This window comes from Macrobrachium nipponense, chromosome 33, assembly GCF_015104395.2.
Source record: "Macrobrachium nipponense isolate FS-2020 chromosome 33, ASM1510439v2, whole genome shotgun sequence".
In the NCBI taxonomy this organism is placed as follows: domain Eukaryota; kingdom Metazoa; phylum Arthropoda; class Malacostraca; order Decapoda; family Palaemonidae; genus Macrobrachium; species Macrobrachium nipponense.
The window spans coordinates 22,438,211-22,463,958 of NC_087219.1; the positions used below are offsets into that span (position 1 = coordinate 22,438,211).

The following is a 25,748-nucleotide window of genomic DNA, read 5'->3' on the forward strand; positions in this document are numbered from 1 at the left end:
GAGAGCCGATAACCGTCCTCCCGACTCATTCCAGTCCTCGTCGAGGTCGAAACCTCTCAGGAGGACCGAAGGAGTATTTAAATACGGTGTCCGAAGACACGTAGAAACGCCGCTGTCCGCAGTAGAGGAGGTGGAAGTAGCTTGATCGACCGGCCGAACTGAGAGAGCCTTCTTGTCGGAGACGAGAGACTCTGGTTCAAGACAGAATCGGCAAGCTCCGATCGCGGCAAACCCACCGTCGGTTTGGGTTCCCTCTCGGGCCCCAAAACGACTCGAGCAGAGACATTGGGCTCTGCTGGTGGGAGCGGCGATCCTTCCCCCAGGTCGTTGTGCTGACGAATCAGTGCAATAACCTGGGCAAAGTTACTCTGAATCTCGGAAGTTACAGCGTCTTGAGGAGTAGGACCATCCAGTCCCTCCAACAAGAGCAGCTCCCAAGACCCTCCTCCTTCAGAAGAAGGACAGCAACAGATCCCTGACGGTTGCCTCCAATCACTTGCGCGTACGTCCTGGCTGGTCCTAAGACCATACCTGGCACGTGCGGCGTCCGTGACGGGATCGTGAGCGCCGCATCTCTCACGATCACTCCTATATACCTCGCTCTTCCTGGCGTATTGCCGAGGAAGTTGAAGGTATCGGAGAGACAGAACTGACGCTACCCCCTCCCCCCCTGACGGTCGCCTCCAATCACTTGCGCGTACGTCCTGGTTGGTCCTAAGACCATACGTGGCACGTGCGGCGTCGTGACGGGATCGTGAGCGGCGCACCTCTCACGATCACTCCTAGCTACCTCGCTCTTCCCGTGTAGCCCGAGGAAGTTGAAGGTAGTGGAGAGACAGACCTGACGCTTCCCCCTTCCCCCCCCCGCTCGGGGGCTGGCAGGACCAGCGTAACGTGGGGGCTGCAGCCGATCACCAACCCGCGGTGGGGATCGATCTGCAGGCCTGGCCGTGCCGCTCACCTGTGGCGGAGCGGCTCGACTGAGCACGTCGACCCCCGTCCCGTGCGTCAGACGAGCTGCTGCTGGTCATCGTATCCGCCCGGTCCCTGTGGGAGCGGCGGTCAGGTGACCGCAGAGCTCACTTTCGCGGTGAGACCGGTGAGCGTCCTCGCGGCACGTCAAACCGCGTGGTACCAGCCGAGGCTATGGTACCGTCGGTCGAGGGGACCTGGGGGACCTCTTCCCAGCCTCAACCCGTGGCCGGTCAGAGACCGTCACGTCCCACCCGACCGCGGTACCGGCTGGTCGCTGCTAGGAGAGCGGCCGCTGGCCTGGCGAGAGTCACCTGAGCGGCTCTCGACAGTCTTCTGCTCCGTGCCTCGGTCATGACGCTGAGCGAACTCAGGCGTCTAAACTTTTGGCTGCACGGTCACCCGAGAGGAGACCGTACACTCAGAACTTCTCGCGGACGAGAAACCGAGCCGGTACCTGGCTTAGCAGCAGAGCTGCCAAGACCAGGCGAGGGTGTACCAGCGGTAGCCAGCACACCCTTGGTCCCCGTCTTCTTCTTTTCTCAGAAGGGGAGACGGGCACCCCGTTCCCGAAGGAACAGGAGGACCAGCAGAAGAACCCCCCACCCCATCACACCGGAGTGTGACGAGCCCTTCGAAGTTCCCGAAGAGTCTTCTATGGGGGAAAACCCGGTTACCAGCTGGTCGCTGCGGCGAGCGGCCGCTGGCCTGGCGAGAGTCACCTGAGCGGTTCTCGCCAGCCTTGCTGCTCCGTGCCGTGGTCTGGCGCCGAGCGAAACTCTGGCGCCGAAACTTTGGCTGCACGGTCTCCCAGAGGGAGAGCGTTACACTCGGGATCTCCCGCGAACGAGAGACCGAGCCGGAACCTGGCGTAGCGGCATCGCCGCTAGCACCAGGCGAGGAAGTACCAGAGCTAACCGATACTCCTCTGGTCCCCGTCTATCTCTTCCTTACGGAAGGGGAGACGGGCCCCGCTCCCGAAGGAGCAGGAGGACCAGCAGAAGGACCCCCCGCACACCGAGGTGGTGGGACGGGCCCTGTTAGAAGTTCCCGAAGAGACTTCTTAGGGGGGAGAGGCAGCCTTCTTCTTCTTCGGCTTATGGGGCCTTAGAAGTCGAAGGGGAAGAGGCAGCAGCAGACGAAGACGAAGATGGACACCTTCCTCTTCTTAGTCAGCTCACGCAGGACAGTCGTCAGGTCCTCCATCCAGGCCGGAGTCGGGCCTATTGCCGAAGCAACACGGCCCGACTGCACCTGTCCGGAAGGACCTGGGACTGGGGGAAGGACACACCATGGGCAGGACCAGCATGGACAGGCGCAGGAACCAGGAGCGACAGGAACAGCAACCAACTCAGGAGCGGCAGGAACAGCGGCAGCGGTAAACACAGAAGGGACAGCCAAGCCTAGTAGCGGGAACCACATCAGCGGACAGGTACGGCAGGCCCAGCCACGCCTCGTAAAATCATCGGCAGCCAGCGGGAAGCTGGTACTAGCGGCCGGTCCATGGGGCGAGCTGCTGGAACAGCGAAGTCTGGGGCAGGCAACACGAAGAAAAACAGGCGGCGGCGGGCATACCCCTCCTCGGTACGGCGGCGACCGGCCCTAGAAGCGGCAGACGGCGTCACCGGACACAGCATGGGGAGTGTAGACCAGCGGGGAAGCAGCATAAGCGGCCGTGAAGGTTGTAGTGGAGACCGCTCCAAGGTCACCGCCCCAGAACCTCGCTAGACGCCTGCAGCAGATCGTGGATGCTAGGCACGCCCTGCAGCCGCAGTGGCCCATACCTGTCCAAGGTCGTCTCCCACGGATGTAGCACCTGCGGTAGCACAGACAGATTAGTAAGAGGGGTTCCCTCACGCACGGGGGGGAGACATGCCCACCCCGAACGGAAGGAAGACCCCAAATACAAAATACGAGGAAGCTGAGCGGGGGGCAGGAAAGAAGACGAAGAATCGGATACCAAGGGAGTCGCGGGAGAGCTTTCCGACGACTTCCTGGCAGACCTTCGCTTCCCCTACCCCCGCACAGCAGTGAAAAGTAATATGAAAATGAAACAGAATACTGCACTTGCGATTCACTTCATAGAACTTAAAGGGGGAAAGATCAATTCCCGGGTAAGAGCGGAAACTTGATCCATAATAATATGATGCTATCATAATTATAAATGAAAATGAACAATACTGCACTTGCGATTTCACTTTCACAGCAATAAATCGTAAGGATTAATTCCCGGGTAAGAGCGGAAATTGATCCAAAATTAAATTTGATGCAATTAATAAATGAAAATGAAAGAAACTGCATTGCGAATCCACTTTCATTGCATTCTATTCATACAAAATAAGAGGCTCGTGCCGAGCGCAATCAAGCTCTCGGCAACGAATGCACAGGGCAAAAATATAATGAAAATGATATTGTTATGATACAATAAAGTTTGTTCATACTTACCTGGCAGATATATATAGCTGTATTTTCTGAAGTCCGACAGAATTTTAAAAACTTCCGACACACGCAGTGGTCGGCCGGTGGTTAGTACCCATTTCCCGCCGCTGGGAGGCGGGTATCAGGAACCATTCCCATTTTCTATTCATAATTTTTATTTCCACTGTCCCCTGAGGGGAGGTGGGTGGGTACTTGATTATATATATCTGCCAGGTAAGTATGAACAAACTTTATTGTATCATAACAATATCATTTTGTTCATGAAACTTACCTGTCAGATATATATATAGCTGAATCCCACCGTTGGAGGTGGGAAGGGACAGAATAGAAGGATTTTGGGAAACAAATGCATGCAGATGATTTACATCTTGGTTCCACCTGTTAGCATAGCTGGCTTCGTGGTTACTGCCACGTAAGTCTGCTTGTGCTACTAGAGTTGCCAGCGAGGGTAGAGACTATATAGCTGGTGCACTCCAGATGATCTGTCAACAGGGGCGAGACCACGACGTGACTAGACCATATTGACCATACCATGAGGGCTAAGAAGTAAAATAAATAAATATATATATATAAATATATATATCACCACCTGACCAACCTAGCCAAAGTTAAGGTGTGTTAACTAAGGCTTAAGAGTTAAGAAGTCGCCGTTGTCGGCGACTCAACAACTAAATTAAGAGCTCGTTCCTAACCATTTTCTACAGGATAGGATGAGTGGTACTTCTTGCCCCCAAGATTGTGTCTGCAGACACGTATGGCCCTAGCGAGCAGCAGATCTCATATGCCATCTTCACATCTCGCAGGGAGTGTGAAGTGAACACAGAGTTTGCTTCGCTAAAAACATGGTACTCAGGATGTTGCTGAGTGCCATGCTCTGTTGAAATGCTTCCGAGGCCGCGCCCTCACCTCGTGAGCATTCAGATAAAAAGATTTCAAATCTTTGTGCAAACACAATGAAGGAGCATTTTTGAAAAGAACTCCTTAACACTAAAGCCAGGCTGTTCTTCGATATGGGCAAGTCTGGTCTTTTTTCGGACACTGCAGATTGCCCGAATGACTTCGACTTTCTTGAGTTTTATGTAGATAAAACTTGAGAGACCCGACAGGGCACAGGACTCTCTCTGGCTCATGCCCCACTAACTTGTGCCATCCTTGCTCCAAGCTCCTGGCCCAAGGAACAAAAAACGGGTTACCATTCTTAGGCCACAACGGAAGGGTTAGAGAGCACACGCCTTGTGTTCTCTAAAGCCAAAACTTGTGACGATGGCTTAAAACTCACTAACCCTCTTTGTCGTATCTAGGGTGGTTAGAAGAAGGCCTTCCTTCCTGATCACATGCAAGAAGTTAACAGGTAGGAGAGGTTCGAATGCTTTGACATCAAGAACTTCAGACTACGTCTAAGTTCCATATTGAAAGCTTCGATCTGGACATGCACAGTCAGTCCGTCTGTACTAAAGTCAGGTGACGACCAGTTGACCAGTCAGACGAATCAAGGACAGCAAGGCTGTACCCTGAAGACCATAAGGCACTATTCTTCGCTGAAGGATGAGTGTCTGGACTGCCTGGGCGATTCAATCTAAGCAAACCTTGGGGGTGTATCAACGCAACCCAACGTCGTCAGCGAATCAACTCCTGACTCGAGCTTCTGGTGCCAGGAGAAAGGAGCGAGGAGCAAAAAGGCGATTCAGTCCCGAAGGAGAATGCCTGACAGTCCAACCTGGTCTCATGTTACACGATCATCGGGGGTGTATAAAACGCAACCGACTTCGTCAACAAGAACTCAGGGCTACTATATGTCCGCCTGATCTCGCACGAGTGTCTGACTCCGAGAAAACAGGTGAGACAAAAAGTAGATGATGAGCGAGGTTCGAGATTCCACAGAACTCAAAGATCGTGAAGGGCTTTGTTGTTTGACAGACGCAAATCTCTGAGCCCAAATGATGGCCGTCAACAAAAACTATTTGCGTATTCTTTAATAGTTGTGACTGCCAGCTTATTCCCATTCTTCAGACGGAAATGGAAGACGGTAATCTTATTCCTGTCAACATCTCGATAGCCTGAACGTAGTCAGACTCAGAGCGGAGATGATATAGGTAGTTATAGGTACCTTTCGAGTTAGAGTAGACCGACTCTCTCGGAAAAGGTCCCTTGGAAAGTGAACTAGGAAGTATGTGACCTCTGTGAATCCAGGATCCTGAAGGCCAACATGGGGCGATCAGCGTCATTGTCGCTCCTGTGACGTCATAAATCCTCTTATTACATTTCCTAAGCGATTGAAAAAAGGGGAAAAAGAGACTAAATATCCATCCCCGTTCAATATCATAGGATGGCGTTTAATGGTACCGATCCCGGATCGAGAATAAGGGAGCAGAAAGAAGAAGCCTCTTCGTCCTCAACATATCGAAGAGAAGAATGAAAGGGCGTCCCTAAAGTCTCCACAACTCTCAACTTACTTCTAAAGAAAGATTTCCACTCGGAAGTCAATAGTTGCTGCCGTCGATCTAGACGATTCGTACGGACTTTTGCAATCCTGTAACGAACTTCTAGAGGATCGTTACATTCTACGCCTGTGTTATAATAGGCTTTCTCGTAAACTCGAACACCGACCGAGAAGATACTTCTTAGATATGAGAGAGCTGTGAATATCAGAGTTGATCTGGACCACTGGTTCCCGAAACTCGTTACGAGAACTGGAGGGACTACCGAATCGCTTTTACTTCTTTCAGATTAAGATCCAGGACATCTGAAACCCTATCCAGATGTCCGGCACCTTCTTTCTATCACCTCCGGTGATAAACGCACTGAGAAGATGTTCAGAATCATTCCTAGATCTTGAATATATTTCAGTTTCCCGGTAGGAAAAAACTGTGGTCTGAATTGCAGTCTATTCGGGGAAACAAACTTCTTCAGGAAGGAAAATGTTCCCCAGCAAGCTCATCCATTTCCCTCCCCGAGTATGCTTACTTCCCTAATAAGGCTGCGCTTTGCCTAAGCAGGAGAGCATATAAAGTGCAATGTTGCGGTAGACTCGTAGTTCTATACCGTGCGGTAACGAGCACCGAAAGGATTAAGAGATAACTCTGTTGAACATAGTAAGGAAACAAAACGAATGCAACGTTTATTCATTCACGTAAGAAATCCCCTCAATCTTAGGCTAAAGTCCGTGATTGTAGGGCAGAGATACAGTTAGTCAGTCAATCCGCAGGAGAGACGTAACCGCCAGCACAGAGATACGGTTAGTCAGTCAATCCCGCAGGAGAGAGAGACGTAACCTACCGCGCATGACAGCGCCCGATCTGTTACTGGCTCGGTTGGACTGGAGGACAGACAGCGTGACAGCAGCAGCCAGCAGCTTACGAACGTCGTCTCTTAACTTTATGTCGGGTTGCCACCGCTACCCTATTCTACGAAGAAATATGGTCCGTTATTTTTTGAGCAGAAAGACTCTCAAGCTGGTATATTTAAGCGAAACAGAAAACGCTAAATATATAGATGCGTTTGTGTCGTCAGAACACTACCATACAACGGTAAAAGATAAATCGGAACTCCTGGAAGGCTGCAGGGAGTAACGATTAAATGTCCTTAAAATAGACAATAGACCTCTCGGTTGCCATCCGAAGAGGGTATACAGCAAGAACGTATATGACTTGAACCAACCAGAAGTAAATAACGCAAGGCAAAATATGAAATTATATCACAATAAAGTTTGTTCATACTTACTGGCAGACATATATATAGCTGAATTCGGAAATACAGCTACATACATATCTGACAGGCAAGTTTCATGAACACTTAAGAGAATCGAAGCAGTCAGCTCAAGCTTCTTATGTTACTGGACATAAGCGTTCATTGACGTAGTCTACAAGTCTATTTCTTGTACGAGTCTGCGAATGACGAATGAGAGCTCTTCCGAATCTTGTCAATAAGAGCTTATTCGCTTACGCATATCAAGTTAATGAGATGTTTGTCAATGAGAAACTAACCATTTACGGGACAAGAGATATTCCTCAACGAGGAAGGGGCAAGAATCCTGTTAAGAGACTGGGCTTACGGCAGGTAGAACGACGATGTTCAATTCGGCAGCGTAGTCCCGACTAGAAACTAACAAAATCTATCATCTGAAAAACCCTCAGATGGGCTAAAAAGCTTGCAAAAATTATCCTGGGAAGAGGAAGAAACTCTCCAACCACTTTGCTTCTCCCGTATCACAACTAATGCCTGCTAAAGCTTAAAATTTATTGGCAGTAGCAAAGGAAGTCCTGTCTTGCGCTTTCCTGAAGAGCGTCCTTTGATGAGTGCCTTTGCAAGAATCCCACTGAACGTTGCCGAGGAGTCCTGACGTGCAGGACATCGAGCCTTACATAACCCGTAACTGCCTTATCGCAAAGTCTTGACTGCGGTAGTGGCAACTTAAATTTATTGGCAGAATGGCAAAGGTTGCGGTAGAGCAAACGAGATCTTCCTTAGCTTTCCTTAACTCCATCCACCCCTATTGCGAAAAGCAATATTAATTGACAGAGACCTCTTGAATTCACGAAACCCGATGTCTTGCTGGGTTTCGAAGAAGAAGTTGTCTGTTCACTTTAAACTTCCTCGAAGCACTGCCTACTTCACATTCTTTGCAGGTGAGGTAGAAGGTATCACCGGAGGTAGAGATAAACATTCTTTAGGCCCATATCTGAAACAAGAGCTTGAAGAGTTCAACAGAAACGTTCAGCCAGGCGACACACCTGGCGTGCGCTGGTGCACGCTCGGCGTCCACTGGAGCGCGCTCGGCGTCCACTGGCGCGCACTTGGCGTGCACCGCGCGCGCGCCTGGGAGTCCATCCGAGCCTCCCGGGCGTCCGCTCTCAAAAGCTTCCTGCTACTATGACTCTCTTACGTATTCTCGGTGGAAAGACGGACACGAGTTCAGGCGACGTTCGCCTTCTTACTTCTCACTGAAACGCATAACGAGAGAGAGAGAGAGGACGTGAAGCGTCCTCTTCTATAAAGCTTCTATTTAGAGGGCGCGAGTCCTTCCGAAAGCTCCAACCCCTGCATGGGGAGGACGCTTCGGAGACGAGAAGCAATCTTTCAGGATTCGTGCACGCGCACGCAACTTTGGCAGTCTGGGGATTTTCATCAGAAACTGCCGAAGGCACGCCAGATCGGTGGGGGTTCCTTGTAACCCTCCTTAGGCTTTCGACATGCTCCCTCCCCGGGTCCTGGAGTCAAGCAGAGGTCCCGGCCTAGAGCGAAACGAGGCCGATCTGACGCACCCTCCACTACACAAGGGGTATCACTGCACTTCTGCACTTCACTTTTACTCTCTAAAGCAAGCACTTTCGATTCTAAGAAGGCAACACTGCAGGGTTAGGAGTAACAATTACAGAAGTAGCACTTCACAGCAATGAAGGAGAGCGAGCACCTCTCGTAGACATATTCATAGCCCGTACGCCATACTACAGGGTTAGGCAAAATAAAGTCTACAGGAAGGTTAGCAGGGTTCACTACCCTGACTTTTGTTACTGATTAATTGCGTACATACGAATCATACGTCTTCCTTACGGAATTAGACATGTTTACTGATTAATGCGTACATAGAATCATACGTACTTCCTTACGGAATAGACAAAGTCTCACACTCTTACATGACAAATCTCAACAAAGAAGCAAGACCCATACCCCTCGTACATACCAAGTGGCGGATCTTACCGAAGCTTTCGGTAGTCACACCCTATCTTTGCAGACAACCCCGTCTGAAACTAGCCTAACTAGATTCAGATATTTTATGCAAAAATGAATCAAATTCAAATCAATTTAAGATAGCGTATGCCTAGCCACAAATCCAAGTAAATAAATCAAAAGACAATTAGGATACTTAGCGGCAATGAATTTTTGTCCAAAATCCTAAGAAACGGTAGGTACTGAAAACAGGTGTTTTTCAGCACCAGCGACAGAAAAATTATGAATAGAAAATGGGAATGGTTCCTGATACCCGCCTCCCAGCGGCGGGAATGGGTACTAACCACCTGGCCGACCACTGCGTGTGTCGGAAGTTTTTAAAATTCTGTCGGACTTCAGAAAATACAGCTATATATATATCTGACAGGTAATTTCATGAACAAAAAGAGTACTTACATCTTTCAATTACACACTTTCGCCCAAAATACATGACTCGGCGCGAGTGCGCCCGCCCTCGGCACCGAGACATAATTAAATTCAATTTCATGAAAAGAGCGGAAATCGCCGCCTCTACGGCGATAGCTCCATGTTGATTCATAATTAAGTAATGAAAATGAAAACAGTGTACTTACAGTTTCATTTTCAAGATCAAACAAACCATTAGTAGAAAACACAATACATATAAACAAAGCATACGACGATGAAACGGGCAGAGAGCGATGACGAACACGTCCTTCACACCCGCGGCCGAAAGCAAAAGTGATTCTTCACCTCTCGGGCGCGCGGGCGCGCGCACGATCGGACAAGCAGTTAACTACCGCTTCATCCCCTTGTTCGAAGCTTACGACCGTCCCAGCTGCCGCTAGTTACCTTCCTATTGTTAAGGACCGAGGGTTTGTATTACGTATCGGAACAACCAACAATTCATTATTAACTAACAACTACAATAAATCACACACAAACAGAGAGCACTCATGTCCAGTTAAGCTTAAAAACATATTTTGAGGTACAAAACTAGGCATTACAGACAATAGAAATTGCAATGCTTCATATTATACAGTTCAACAGAGAAAGAGGAAGAGAAGTACACTACTTACCTTTCCTGTATTTGGATCAGGCCTCAAAAGTTCTAACGATCGTCCTCTCGACACAACAAGTTCTTGTGTTCTGGTTCCAGAGAAATTGCCATGCACTGCATGCGTTATGCCTGAGGCACGCTGCAGTGTTAAATTGTACAGATACATTTTTTAGGAGTCCTTCTTACAAGTCCAATGTGATTTTTCAGTACTTCTGAGCAATATCTGAAAAGGGCAAAATATGAAACTAAAATAAGATGGAATGCATTTACTGCATATAACAAGAACAATTACACATATTCCAGCCACACAATAGAATATGACCACAAGTTCATCCATTCACATAACCTCCCAAAAATTTACAAAATCAACTAGGCCTAGTGTCTTTCAAATTATACAAATAATTATGAAAAATTGAATTTCTGTCATCTGACTTTTATAAATATGAAAAAAAAAAGTGCACCAGAACACAATCGCGGACTCACGCATTCGTGGATTTCTCTCGGGAATATTTCCCCAAAATTTTTGCAGAAAATTCGCATATTCACAGTATTTTTCTATGAAAAACATCCAGAAATTCCTTTTTTTTTTTTTTTACCAATTTCATCAGTTCATTAAATGCACTTTTTGTAATAAAACTATTAAAAAACCAAGTATAAAAATTTTTAGTGGGTTTTTCTTGAGTTTTAACTAACAAAATAGGCCATTTTCAGCATTTTTATAGGGATTACAACTATTCGCGGAGGGGTCTGGTACACATCCCCAGCAAATACAGGCAGACCACTCTACTCATAGTTATTTGAAAAACTCCTTTTGCCACTAAGTATTTTTCTGTATTTTTACCCTTGCAATCTGAACCTTTTGCATTCGACTGTCTAACTACAACTTTTATCTACTCAACTCTTATATCTCTATTTCATGCGGATCCTTCAGGCCTGAGCCTAGTTTAGATCTAATGACTTTATGATAATACAGTGGCAATTCAACCTGCCTCTCCTGATAAATAATGAAATCCGTTACGTAACGATGAATGTCAAATAGCTTACACAACACAACTTCCTTAGCTACCATACAGCAATTCCATATATAGCTAGTCAGTAATAGCTAAACATGGCTGGTATTTTATAAGTCTCATTTGACTGAAAATATTAATTTGCTTATCAGTGAATGGTAGGTTAGGTGGGTTTGCCCCCCTACCCAGGTTAGATTAGTTTAAATGCCACCCATGGAATTGGTGAAACACACAACAAAAGAAAAAACCAGATTTTAACATTGTTTGGATATCCACATTTCTGTATGAAAATAACTTGACTTTGGATTACAGACAGTCAAGCTAGGAAGCATCCCTATGACTGTCTTTACTAACCTACATTTTATCATTATAAAATCTTAATATGATGTATGTATTTTATTAAGGTAGCATGCAGAGTAGGAGGTCACACATTACTTGAGGGGGTTTCAGGTTAGGTGAAGCCATCTTCCCCCCAAAAGCAAGGTGAGGACAAAGGCATTCATGGTTTGGTTAGGTAAAGGTCAGTGTGGTTAGGTTATAGTACATATCATCTCTAAAATGCCTATTGAAGCACCCCTGACGGTAAATATTGATGAAGAGGAACACCCCAAAAGGACCAGGAAATGTATTTTCCCAGGTAATTTTAATGTGTTTTGCACAAATTTCACCTTCATTTCTGTCATAAATGGACAATTTTAAAGATAATCTCCCTCTAGGGGAATCTAACTGTAAAAGCCTTATGGGGAAAATCAAAATACTGAAGCCTTATGGGGAAAAAAATAAGTGTCTGATATCAGCATAGAAAAGAATAATCATCATTACATTTTATATTCTATAGTGTTAATCTCAAGAAGGAAAAAGCAATAATAATAGACCAAAATTGATGACGAATAGGAGATGAAGTAAACAAAGAATAATGGAAGAGAAACTGCTGACAAAAGGATTCCTTCAATAACTACTAACTCTATATGAGTAAGGATATACTATATGATGTTCCATACCGATTATCTCCTCTAAAGATGAAGAAAGAGAATAAGTGATACAGGAAGAAATAAGAGGCAAAAGAAAAAAAATGTTCCATTTACCTATTCCCATAAGGTTATAATAAGAAGAAAGTGGAAGTGAAAGGAAAAACGAAGAGTAACTGTTGGAAGGATGATGATGACCATCTAATTCATCAAGAAGAAATAATACTTGCACAATCAATATTAACAGACTTTTGAGGGGGGTGGGGGCAACATGGCCTACTAGGTAGGGTTATTTTAGTATGATAACCATTTTATTTCTTTAGTTTCCTTTAAAGGGGGGGTGGGGGGGGGGGGGGGTCTAGGAGGGTGAATCCTCCCGGGCCAGGTAACATGGCGTACTAGGCTAGGATAGGTGGGTTAAGTTTGTTTAAATGGTTTTCTATCCTTAAAAATTTGTTTTCCCTGGTAAATCTGCTGCATTTTGCACAAATTTCACCTTCATTTCTGTCAGCAATTTACAAATTTTTGGTACACCCCACTTAAGAAGGGTTATTTTTAAAATCGTTCACTTCTGACAAATATGAAGGTGAAACTCATGCAAAACACATTAAAAATACCTGGGAAAACACATTTCCTATCCCTTTGGGGTGGTTCCTCTTTATCCATATTTAACCCCCTGACCCCATACTCTGCATTCCCTCATTTTTGAGAGGTGTATTTTTCTCACATTTTGTTCCCCCTCCCCCTTACCCAGAAATCCCAGTTTCTCGCAGGGTTCACTCGTTCATACTGGACCTACCTAGGTTAGCTACTGTTGGAGAAACGGAAAAATACAAAAACGAGCTAACATACGATATTTTAGTATAGTAACCTACCTAAAAGTAGGATGGTCCTGCCGGTAACCTTAATTACTACCTAGTGCCAGTAACCATTACAAAATATCAATGGGATCTTCTCAAGCTTAACAACCTAATGGTCAGGGGTACTTAATGGACTGACAACTGACAGTTGCATAGGTAGGTAGCTAGGCTAAGTATGATAAGCTAGCCTGATCAGATAGACTAGCCTAACAGCCTAGCCGCTACAGCATGGTATTTAATCAGGCTACAGCTCTCTCTACATCCACACACTCTTTAATTACCCGGTACTCGTTATCTGAATTAATTAACCGTGCGATAAATAAACTATAACAAGAAGAACAAACTCACAGACTCTTACCAAAATATAATAACAACGCGGCGAGCCGCTAGGAAGCCAGTTAGACAGCTTCTTCTTCTTGGAAGTAAACAAGGTGAATTTAGGACAAAGTAAACATTGAAATGTCTGTGTCATTGACATCACATAATTTGAAAAGTATATATGCAAGTATAATACCAAATTCCCTGAAAAATTAGATCAACTACATAATATGGGGTATCTCTGTCAGGAATGACTCAAACCGTGATATTACAAAAGCAGCTTGTGCAGTATCCCACCACAGAACAGTCAGCCTTTAGGAAGAATTGCTGCTACCGAACCGGTATAATGATATATATATATATATATATATATATATATATATATATATATATATAATATATATATATATATATATATATAATGTGTGTGTGTGTGTGAGCAATAGTAATCTCACTGAATATAAGTGCAGCAGTTGATACAGTAGTGGGCTGCCTAAGATTATTATATAAAAATTTGGTTATGACGCAAACCTTAAAATGGCTAGGTGTTGAAAACGCACTTTAAGGTACCTAATTGTGGTCAGATAACAGAAAACGAAAGATGTTGATATTTTTGGAGCACACCTTTCGAAAAATCTTATTTGGGTAGATAAATATTTCTAAACAAATAATGTAATAATAGTTACGTGCAAATTGATAAATACACACATAAAAGCTCTCTCTCTCTCTCTCTCTCTCTCTCTCTCTCTCTCTCTCTCTCTCTCTCTCTCTCTCTCTCTCTCTCTCTCTCTCTCATCTCTCTCTCTCTCTCTCTCAGATGTGTTGATAATAGCTGTTTTGCCTGATGGTATTGATGTAAATGATTTACTCTGTATTTTCAATAAACAGATGCCATTAATTAAGTTTACTTTAGAATTGGAAGAAGACAATTGCCTCCCTTTCTTATATATTTTAAAACATAGAGAACCATTTTAATGCAAATTCAGCACTTATATGAAACCAACCAACAACTCAACTTATGTCCACCTTTACTCAGGCCATCATCTTAATATCAAAATATAAATTTTTTCTATGTTTTTGTGAGCATTGCGCATTATCACTCCCCAATATTTGGATCAGGAAATCAAATGCATAAGAAAAATAGTGGTAAATTTATGTTATCCTTCACATATATTAAATATTTGCTGTAATAAAGGCCACAAAAAGTTTTATAGGAAAAGTAACATGAAGAAAGAAACTTCTAAGAACATTCATAGCTTAAATTATTTTAGCAGTTTTGAAACCATAAAATCCTTGTTAAAAATTTTCAGTGTCAACCTTGTTTTTTCCTATAACACACTAAAATGAATCCTAATAAAAATGTCCCCCCTCAGGAAAGCAAGAATATAATATATACAAATTTCAAGTCTAGAAAGGATTTAGAAGTAAGAATTGAACAGCATAAATATTCTGTCAAAGCCGAGCAAACATCCATTAGAATACTAATTCATTTAAGTGAAAACTCTCACAGGACAAATTGGACTAGCAGATTAAATCACTGACTTAATTGCAAATTAATTACCTAGTGGATATTTTCTATGTATCTTATCTGCATGTTTTTCACTTTGCAAAAATTGTTAGTTTACCGCAATGAGATTTCATCATTGTATACTACATTTATAAAAAAAATTTTGGTGGTCACCTCCCTCTATAATCTTTTAATTATATTGTCCCTGCTTCCGAGCAGTTGGCCTTAATCCTTTGTAAACCTTTTAAATTGTACCCATGTTTTAGGTCGGTTTTCTAATTCTTCAGCTGTGTTGGATTCCAGGTAAATATTTTCCTTTATTACCTCTATCTGTCATTTTTACAACGAGCTTTCTGATTGAAAACTTATTTTCTTATTTACTTCAGTCTGCTTGTAAGGGACGAGAAGTCGAAAGGCCTGGTAGTGGTGTATACTCCATTGTTTCTCAAAGATTAGAGCATGAACGTCATCGAAACTTTTGCATAATTTAATGAAACTAATGAAGTTAAAAAATGGAAAAAGAAAATATTTTGGGCTAACTTTTCAATAAATTTACTCAGATAAACTGACGTAAATTACATGAGTTCATAGGTCTAATATTTGTGATTCATTGCTTGTATAAATTAAGCATTGACGGAGTAATATCGTTTGGAAATTAGAAGAAAAACACTTGAACTATACGCACAAAGCTTAATCTATATTATAACGTGGCTTAGTAGGTATGATGCTGTTAATTGTTGCCATACATGTTTTAAGAAATACTTTAAAATGCTTGATATTTAAGTCAAAATAAAAATTTGTAGGTACAATGGGTAAAAACACCGAGAATCCTAAGTGTTAATTCGTGTAAATCTAAATATGATAAATAATTAATATATTAAATTGAGTGATGAAACAGAGATACTAAAACCTATGAAATGTAGCATTCACGAAAAAAATATCTAAATATGGACATGTTAACATCACCCGTAGAAGTTTAGACTATTATAATACTCTCCATGATGGCGAATCAAACTATTTTTGGAAAGGACTGCATGGTTAATCTGAAAGTAGCGAAAGTGATAACGAATACGTAATTCTGCACTGAGTATGGTCATTATTGTTTCTATATCGTGGTTTAATCCTCATAGTCTTGCTTTGCAACCATTCATAGCAAGAGTTGAGTGTGAAATTCCGCAAGAGTAAGGGTAAAACTAGATTAATGGAAGCGAGAAATAATAATGATACAAGAAAGAGAATTTTTGAGTACACAGAAACCAGTCTGTTCAGTAAGATACTCCAAGGACTAGAAGGATGCGAAATTTTAGACAGCCAAAAATAAACTTTAGTAGGTAGTACACCATGTCTGTTAAAAAACAAATAACGTAATTCAAGAATGGTGATAAAACTGTGGCAAAGTTTCTTTTTTTAATTATTTTGTTCGGTCAAATCTTAAGTTAATTGTCAGACTATACAGTTATTAATGAGAAGGTAAATTGGAAGCGTGGTTCATTGCTTAAAGCGCAACGGTTGGGGACGACAAACATTTGCTTATAGAGTGACCTTTAACGGCATTTTATTCGCCCTCATTTCACCCTGTAAGTGTTTTATGAGAGCATAGAAAGTGTCATAAAGGCAGATAAGAAAGGTAAATACTACAGACATAGATAAATAAGAAAACATGTAAAACAACCTAACACTCCGAATTTGAGGAGCCGTTGCAAAGTAGTTTCGTGAATACTACTGAAGCTACCTCGGGTTGAGCAGAGGTGCCGCTAAATCCGATTTAGGAGTAAGTATCCTACGCCCTCTTCTGTTCTTCTCTGGTAATTTTTCCTTGCATGGTTGCATTGTCACTTATCTATCAGTGCCGACATAATTGAATAATTTACGATGTAACAGCTCTGACGGCTGCTATTAGGTATATGCCTGCTAAGCTATTTTAAATATACTAAAGTTCTAACTTTAGTACTGGCTACTCGTCTAACCTAGCCTAGTATACCTATACCTAGGTAGTACCTATAGGCTACATAAAATCCTTAATTTTGAGTACGTAATGCTTTGATTAAGGTTGCTAGGCTTAGTCTAGGCTAGCCTACCCTATTTTGTTGATTGTTAGGCTACTTACGTAGGTCTAATCCAGCTTAAGGCTTAGGTATACTAGCCTACCTAACTAATGAACTAGGTCTAGGCTCCATTAGTTTAACAGGCTACGGCGAGATAGTATTTTACTTTGGTCTAATTCTAAGCTATGGCAAGTTTAGTATTAGCTATAGATGTAACCCTTTAGGTACTATATAGCTTCTTTTCCTACTTGAGGAATTTAGGGCCTATTTGAGGCTAAAGGGCCCCATACACTGAACGATTGTCTGAACGATTGTCTGTATTGTTCGCTAAAACATTGTCTGAATGCAAAAGTGGGCGGAGCTTTGTGTCTGAATGATCTCTGCGGGAATCTGTCACGACCAGGTTGCTGGCTTGCGACTTACCTAAGTCTGTCACGCACGGGTCGTTCAATGTATGGGTTTGTCTGCCAACATAAAGCTACCTTATTACGCATGTCTCTTCCAGAGATGATGCCGTGTCTTCCTGAGACGAAGTCTTTGTTTAGACTGAAATCGGTGCGGAGATTGTTCATATTATCTGAATAGTGTGTTCGTTTGTCGATGACGACAGTCGTTCAGACAATCATTCATTGTGTGGGAGCCTTAAGATAGGATACTACCTAAGGCCTAAGCAGCACCGTATGCTGAAAAAATATAAACTTGAGCCTACTGTTGATTAAGTTTAGGCTGACAAACTTACAGCCTTATGCCTACTGTTGATTAGCCTAAGATAAGATGAAAAACAATAGCAGGTAGGTTAAGCTCAGCTGAAAAACAATAGGCTAGTCTTAGGCTTACTTTTGACTTACCTAAGACTGAAAAACAATAGGTCTAGGCCTACTGTTAAGCTCTTACTGAAAAACAGCCTACTGTTGATTAGCCTAAGCTGAGACTGAAAAACAACATATAGTTGTAGGCCTAGTGTTAGCTCTTAATGGACACACATGCTCATACAATGATTTAGGTATAACGGGTTTTGAGCGATGGAGCGGCCAACTTGTGCGAGTTATAAATAATATTGCGCACCATACGATTTGGATGAATTTAATGGGAAAGATATTCATTTCACTTCAGTGGTCCATATAAATTACACATGGCAACTGTAGTGGTTAAGCACAGGGGAGAGGGGAATCAGTGAGTCTTGAGACTTGACTGGGGAGTGTATTGCCCCTCTCTGTCCCATTACATCTTTTTATTTATTTGCTCAAATATATCCAGGGGTTGCTGTTGGTTTTAGTTCTTATCTTTTTTGTTAGTATGTCAGTTATAATTTTAATTTGCAAAGAAATATTAAAAAAACATGTGTACCTCACAAAAAGTTACTTAATCTCCCCCATCTTAGTAAATCGCGTATATATTCTAAAAAAATATATACACTCAGAATTTTTTACTGATTTTAGTTCTTAACTGTTATGATATGTGAGCTGTAATTATAATTTTATTGAATAAAATAAGAGAAATCTCTTGTAAAAAGAGGTCCCACACAAGGTTATAAATAGTCACTTTCAATTTCCTTTGGACAGTACAGAAAAAGTTTCAAAATTTTTTCTTACACAACATGAGCAATTGCATATCTTTCTCTTTCCATTGATGTGTTTTTTTTCTCAAATTTGGGGTGTGCTTAATATATATTTAGTCCGCCCTTTAAGGGTTAAACTCAGACTGCACAACAATAGGCCGAGACCTATATTTGATTAAGCTCAGGCTGAAAAACTGTAGCCTGGCCAATGTGAATTTGGTGACTTTTAGTTTTATTGGAAGTAGCTTAATTAGAGAACCCTTCACACCTTGTCTCTAACAATTATGGGGACCACTTTAGGAAATGGGTTGTAGCTTATAATTACAGTAGTGAAATTGGTCTAGGCCTGCCTAGGTGCATTCTGATTTAACCTAGCACAGCTGGCTTTAGGAAACTTTCCACCTTGAACCTAACAACCTATCCTGACCAAGGGTGCTATAAATCATAGAGATCAAGGGATTCATCCTACTTGGCCTACCTTAGTGTGCCATGTCCTACCAGACCTATTACCTAATATAAGGCATTGGACAACCACAGATTCAGTTTTCTCTTATATACCAAGGTCATCCCCTTCATTGCCATCTTAAATGGGATGGTTGGTCTGTGGGCTATCTTGGCCCAAAGCAGTGCTTGGCTGTTTTTCTCTGGGGTTCTTCCATGAAGTAAGAACTCCACATATAAATATTATTTATTAATGACATTTTTTTTACTGAAAAATTGACCAAAATAAGGTAAGAAATTTAGCATCTCTTGTTTATGCTTTTATGAAGAAAAGCTTTGCAGGATGCCATGCTTAGTACTGGTCCCTCGGGATTAACATAAAAACATAAACAAAACATGGTAAATTTTTCACATCATTTTGATAAATTTTCAAGTTAACTCACCCGTGTTGAATATCATATATGTACACCCTTTTCTGTATACTATTGTTCAGTCAAAACATTTCATGAATAATATCACTGTGTGGAGCTCTTCCTTAGAATAATCATTGTTAGACACAAGGGAGTTGTAATGAGTTAACAGAATATGTGTGAGAGAACTGAATGTCAAAATTGTAGCAAAAACTATCAGAGAAGACATTTGTTTCTTAAAGAATATAAATCAGAGCCTGTTATATGGGAGTATTCCCGGTATGAGCTTTTGAGAAAAATATTTGTTGTTCCGATACGTATACAAACCCTCGGTCCTTTAACAATAGGAAGGTAACTTAGCGGCAGCTGAACTGGTCGTAAGCTTCGAACAAGGGGGTTCGGTGGTTAACTACTTGTCTGGCAGTTGGCGGTCAGCTCGACTGTGAGGAGAGGAGTTACTTTGATTTCGGCCGCGCTGGTGGATAGACGTGCTGCTCAGCTCTCTGCCCGCTTTCAAGTCGTATGCTAGGTTTTCTTCACACCATGAAGGCTTTTCTCTTTATCTCTCACTTTGTGTGTTTGTGCAAAGCTTCTGTAAGTACGTGTCTGTCTCTGTATATTCATACGCAAGTGATAGTGAATATTATGGATTCCCGAGAGTCGAAGAGACCCCCCGCCCCCCCATAAGCCGCAGATTGTGCCAGCCACACTTAGAATGGTACCACCGGTCGGTCGAGTCCCTGTGTCTTTACAGCTGGCTGTTATCCACCATCTCTTGTGAGCGAGAGGGTTTTCTCGCAGTGCAGCAACAGAGATGGCTGGGTACCTCAGACAGTGGTCTGTCTTCTGTGGTTGGTGTCATGGATGGGGTCTCTCTCCTCTCAGAGCCACTACAGGTAATGTTTGAGTTATATATATATATATATATATATATATATATATATATATATATATATATATATATATATATATATGTGTGTGTGTGTGTGTGTGTGTGTGTGTGTGTGTGTGTGTGCACGTGTGTGTGTACATATATAATATATAGATATATATATATATATATATATATTATATATATATATATATATAATATATAGATATATATTATATATATATATATATATATATATATATATATATATATATATATATATATATATATATGTGTGTGTGTGTGTGTGTGTGTGTGAAATATATATAACATATATATATATATATATATATATATATATATATATATATATATATATTATATATATATATATATATATCACACATATCCACAGGTATAATACAGGGTATATCACAATATCCATATATATATATTACAGGGTATATATACATATATATATATATAGATATATATTATATATATATATATATATATATAGTATATATATATATTACTCATATGTATTCTTAATACCCTAACATCAAAATTGGCAATGAAATATAAATATGAATATTATAGTAGTATAGTAACTCTTGGAGTGGAATCCGTAACTCAGATTTGTTGAATATTACTGTCATGCTGAATGATATGTACAGTGATGCTCAAATCTCATGCGACATGACTCCATAGGATTTCGTTCAAAATTCACTAACTGGCAACTTAGCATGCTCCATATTTTTCCTTTATTTCAATGCGAAAACGCGAGTATCGCATACGCTAAGGCCATAATATGTTTCATAAGAGTGAAATCTGTCATATATTTAAAAATTGTAAGAAAATGTCACGTGCAGCCAAATTCCAGAAAAACCCTTACGAAACATTTTCAAAACATTCGTTCACTCATTGCTGAAGCATTTGACCAAAACGAAGTCGCCATCAAACCTCAGTTCAAATGTTAAATAAATAAATAAAAAAAAAATTGTAACATTAATAATGCTTCCAAAGCAAACATAAAATTTAAAATAGTCCTATTTGATTGTTTTTACCCTCAACGCTGAGAAAATGTAAATATGTATATTCAAAAGTAGAATGCGCCCACCGATATCAACGTGTGAGGGGAGCATGTGTGACGTATCAGTGTCGGTACAACCACCACCACCTGGTATATAAGTAGGTCTACAATGAGTAGCGACCATTAAATGATCTTGAAAACATTACTTTATGTGTTTAAGGAATATTTGGATTTTCATACATAATTATTTGTTATCTTTCTTAATATTTCAAAACTGATAGCATGCTAGCAAATATTCGCTTATTTGTCAAAGCCAAGATATTATTCCTAGGCTTAGGTGTTAGATTTCTTTACTTTACGCTTAACATTCACATCTCTATATTAACAATTTCTGGCCAGAATGCAAATGAGGTTATCTATACATTCTTGCACTTCAAGTTACCTTATGAAAGAATAAATTATACATCAAAGCGAGCAGAAGGACTTTTAATAAAATAATATTGTAAACCAGTTGAAAAACCAGTGTTCCATATGCCTTAATATTAATACTTATGATATTTCCATTATAGCCATCTTCTCCATATAACCAAAATCATCATCATCTTTTATTCTTCAAAGAACAGGTAATCTCTACAAATAAAAACATTAATAAAGATTACATCTCAGAAAGCTTAGATTTTTTTTCTAGGCCTATAAATCATTTTGCAACATACAGACAGCTTAAACACAGCCTGAAACTTCAACATTCAAAGAAAACTGGTTGTAATTCATATTCCTCAAAGAACAGGTGATCTCTACAAATAAATTCATGAGTAACAGATTACATCTCAGATGGCTTAGATTAATTTTGTAGGCCTATAAAACATTTTCCAACATACAGGCAGCTTAAACGCAGCCGAAATCTTCAACATTCAAATAAAACTTGTTTTAATTCATATTCCTACATTGAAATTGTTGTTATGACTGATGAGCTTATTAGGTCTACTGTCCTAATGCTGCAGACATGGTTATGTTGACCAGTCCGAGGAGCATGTTAAGTGTGCTTTCATTGCTGGCACCGATAACCTTATCACACCACACTTGAACTGAGCAAAGTAAAGATAAAAAAAAATCAATTCAAATCACACAAATTAAGAATTAACCAATGCATAAAAGGGATCATATCTATTTAACCATAAGGAAAATAAGGCTAACTGTGAATTCACAAACTTTTCGACATAAATGACATTACAAATGAAAAAAAGAAAAAAAAATAGCACTACTTGGCAACATCACGCTGAGTCTGAGAATATGGACGATACAAAAAGAATCATGTCGCATGAGATTTGAGCCCCACTGTACCCAAGTTTCTGAAGGGGTTTTGTTTGCCAATATATTTTAAAATTGTTCTTATTTTTTCTCTAGACATTGCAAATTTCTGCCAACGAGACTGGTGTATTGGCCTTCATGATGTTTCACTCGTCAGGAACCACAAGTCATAGGGTATGTTCACTACTATTTTGTGTATGAATAAACTATAATTATGGTGAAGTGCACATTATTTTATATAGTTTGTTCATGAGACTTACCTGTCAGATATATATATACCTCTATTCTCCGTAGTCTGACAGAATTTCGAAACTTACGACACACGCAGTGGGAGGCCAGGTGGTTAGTACCCATTCCTGCCGCTGGGAGGCGGGTATCAAGAGCCATTCCCATTTTCTTTTCAGATTTTCTCTGTCGCCAGTTCTGTCAACACCTGTTTTCAGTACTTCCATCGTTGGATTTCGTAAACTTTCGTTGCCACTTGAGTATTCTGATTGTCTTTTGGTTTTTTTGACTTGGATTTGTGGCTAGGCATACGCTTTTGTGGACTGTTTTGGATTTTGCTTTGATTTTTCTTGGATAAGATGTCTGGATGTAGTTCTGCTAATTTCAGATTATGTTGTGGGGAAGAGTGTAAGGTGAGGCTACCGAAAGCTTCGGTAGATCCTCATACGGTATGCACGAGGTGTAGGGGACATATATGTTTGATAAATGATCGGTGTAAGGAGTGTGAGAGTTTGCCTGATTCCAGTTGGAAGACTTATGATTCTTATGTGCGTAAGTTAGAGCGTGACAGGATCAGGAGGTCTTCCTCCAGGAGTGTGTCAGCGAGTAGAAGTCAGGGTAGTGATTTTTCTCCTGCTAACCCTCCTGTAGACTTTGCTATCCCTAACCCTGTGGTATTGCCTTCGGGCACTGAGGTTGTGTCTGCGGAAGGTAATGCCCTGTCTGTAATTATGGATTCCAAATGAAGAGTGACGTAAAGAGGTATGTTTTAAGCTGTCATGAATGTTGAATTGCCGGGAAACCGAATCAAGGAATTCCCAGACCTCCGTTGTGTAATATTCCTTCAGTAGGCAAACCTTTTGAGAATCTTAGTTATCATTGATAGGCTAACTCGTTATTCCGAGGCAGTACCCGTAAGAAGCTGTAACGCGAGGACCGTAGTTAAACGATTGTTGAATTATTTTTCTAAGTTTGGTCTGCCTCGTACTATACAGAGTGATAATGGTAGTAATTTGTTCCGACACGGCATACAAACCTTCCGGTCCTTTTACAATAGAAGGTACTAGCGGCAGCTGGATAGGTCGTAAGCTTTCGAACAAGGGGTTCGGTAGTTAACTGCTTGTCCGACAGGCGCGCGCGCGCGACTGGGAGGTAAACAAACCACTTTTGCTTTCGGCCTCACAGCGAGTGGACGTGTGTGTTCGACGCTCTCTGCCCGCTTCTCGTCGTTTGCTTTCTTGAGTGTTGGTTGTGTGTGTATGAAAGAGTTAATTGTGGGTGCAATCATTCTCTCTTTTCATATTAATTTACCTAATTGTTATGATGGAATCTCCTCGCCTCGCTGCCCCACGGAGACTGTGCCCGGGTGCCGGAGGGCGTAAATGCGGGAAGTTCCGCTCTTTCCCCGGAGGTGGACCCTCATATTTTGTGTGCTCGGTGTCGGGGGCGCGAGTGCACCCGAGCCGAGCCTTGTGATGTGTGTAATGATTGGTCGGAGGCGCAGTGGACTTTGTATGAGGGCAGGAAGAAGCGAAGGCCTGCAAAGGAGTCGTCGGAAAGCTCTCCCGCGACTCCTTTGGTGACGGACACTTCGTCTCTTTCTGCCTGCCGCCGCTCACTTCCATGTCTCGCGCCTTCCCCTTCGGGGGGGGTGTCTGGGTCCTTCTCTTCTCCTGACTTGTCGAGTGTGAGGAGGGCGCTGGATACCCTGACGTCCAGTTGTACTCTGGGTCCTCTATCCGTTCGTCTTCGCGCGAGCGGGTAGAGGATCCTCCTAATCACCCGACTTTTGCCTCCTCAGGTGCGGTTGCCGCGAAGGATGACCTCGGACAGGTGTGGGCATCGTTGGGGTTGCAGGGCGTGCCGAGTGTCCAGGGGCTGCTCTACCATCTCGCTGGCGCCGTGGCGGTCCACCCATGCAACGGTCTCGACCCACCACCACGACCCTTACAACACCCGCTACGCTTCACCTCCTCACCTGGTGTACACCCAGCACGCGGTCTCTGTGACACAACTACATCGGTGCAGGGGCCAGTCGCCGTAACTCGGGGGAGTGTGATGCCGGCCACCTGGGTTTGCCGTGCTGCCGCGAACCGGACTTCGTGTGCCACCCGAAGAGCTCGCCCCTGGACCTCCCACCGGTACCTAGGATGTCTGTGCCGCTGGTCCGCCCAGCTGGACCGCCTACACAGTCTCCGCCGTACCTGCCGTGACCACTGCTGCCGTTCCTGTACCTGCTCCTGCTGTCTCGTCTGCCGTCCTGTGATGCCTGCACCTGCTGATGTTGTTCCTGTTCCTGGCGCCGCTGCTCCCGATGCTGATCTGTTCGGACAGGTGCGTCCGGGCCCTGTTGCTTCGGCAACAGCAGCCCCGGCTCCGTCCTGGATTGACAGATCTGACGTCGGTCCTGAGAAGGTTGACGAAGAAGAAGAAGAAGAGGAGGAAGGTGTCGTCGTCAGTCTTCATCGTCTTCTTCGTCGTCGTCGTCGTCTGCCGCCTCTTCCCCTTCTTCTTCTAAGGCTCCAACCCCCGCCCGAAGAAGAAGAAGGTCGCCTCCCCCCCCCCTAAGAACGTCTCCTTGGTTCGGGAACTTCTAAGGGCCCGTCTCGCTCTGGTGAGACGGGTGGTTCTTCCGCTGGTCACCCTGCTCCTTCGGGGGCAGGACCCGTCTCTTCTTCCGCAAGGAAGAAGACTACGGGGACCAGAGGAGTGCCGGCTAACCACCGGCACTTCCTCACCCTGCTGTCAGTGGTTCGGCCACAGCAGCAGGGTCCGTCTCGGCCGCTCGTTCGCGAGAGGTACCGAGTGTACGGTCGCCTACCAGCGACCGTGCAGCCAGGAACCAGACCTCTGAGTCCGCTCAGCGTCAGGTTCACGGCACGGAGCGGAAGACTGGTGACAGCCGCTCACGCGACTCTCACCACCAGCTCTCGCTCTCAAGCGGCGAGCAGCTGGCTACCCGGGCGGACGTGACGGTCCATGACCGGCCACGGGCTGAGGCTGGGAAGGGAGAGGTCCCCCCGTTCGCCGGCACCAGC

At 43.0% G+C, this 25,748-nt stretch overlaps 1 protein-coding gene and 1 long non-coding RNA gene across 2 annotated transcripts in view; one reads left to right on the forward strand and one right to left on the reverse strand.

Moving 5' to 3' along the window:
* LOC135203018 (splicing factor 3B subunit 3-like) overlaps positions 1-13,505 on the reverse strand; it is a 48,071-nt gene extending 34,566 nt beyond the window's left edge. The window contains exons 1-2 of the mRNA XM_064232586.1: positions 13,353-13,505; positions 10,176-10,379 (exon numbers count right to left, since the gene is read on the reverse strand). Coding sequence (XP_064088656.1) covers positions 10,176-10,322 — 147 coding nt within the window. The 5' untranslated portion in view covers positions 10,323-10,379; positions 13,353-13,505. The remainder of the gene's footprint in view (positions 1-10,175; positions 10,380-13,352) is intronic.
* A 2,815-nt stretch (positions 13,506-16,320) lies between these two features.
* The window catches only part of LOC135203019 (uncharacterized), a 40,254-nt gene continuing 30,826 nt past the window's right edge, over positions 16,321-25,748 (forward strand). Inside the window, exons 1-2 of the long non-coding RNA XR_010311846.1 lie at positions 16,321-16,590; positions 22,582-22,659. This is a non-coding gene — a long non-coding RNA (uncharacterized LOC135203019). The remainder of the gene's footprint in view (positions 16,591-22,581; positions 22,660-25,748) is intronic.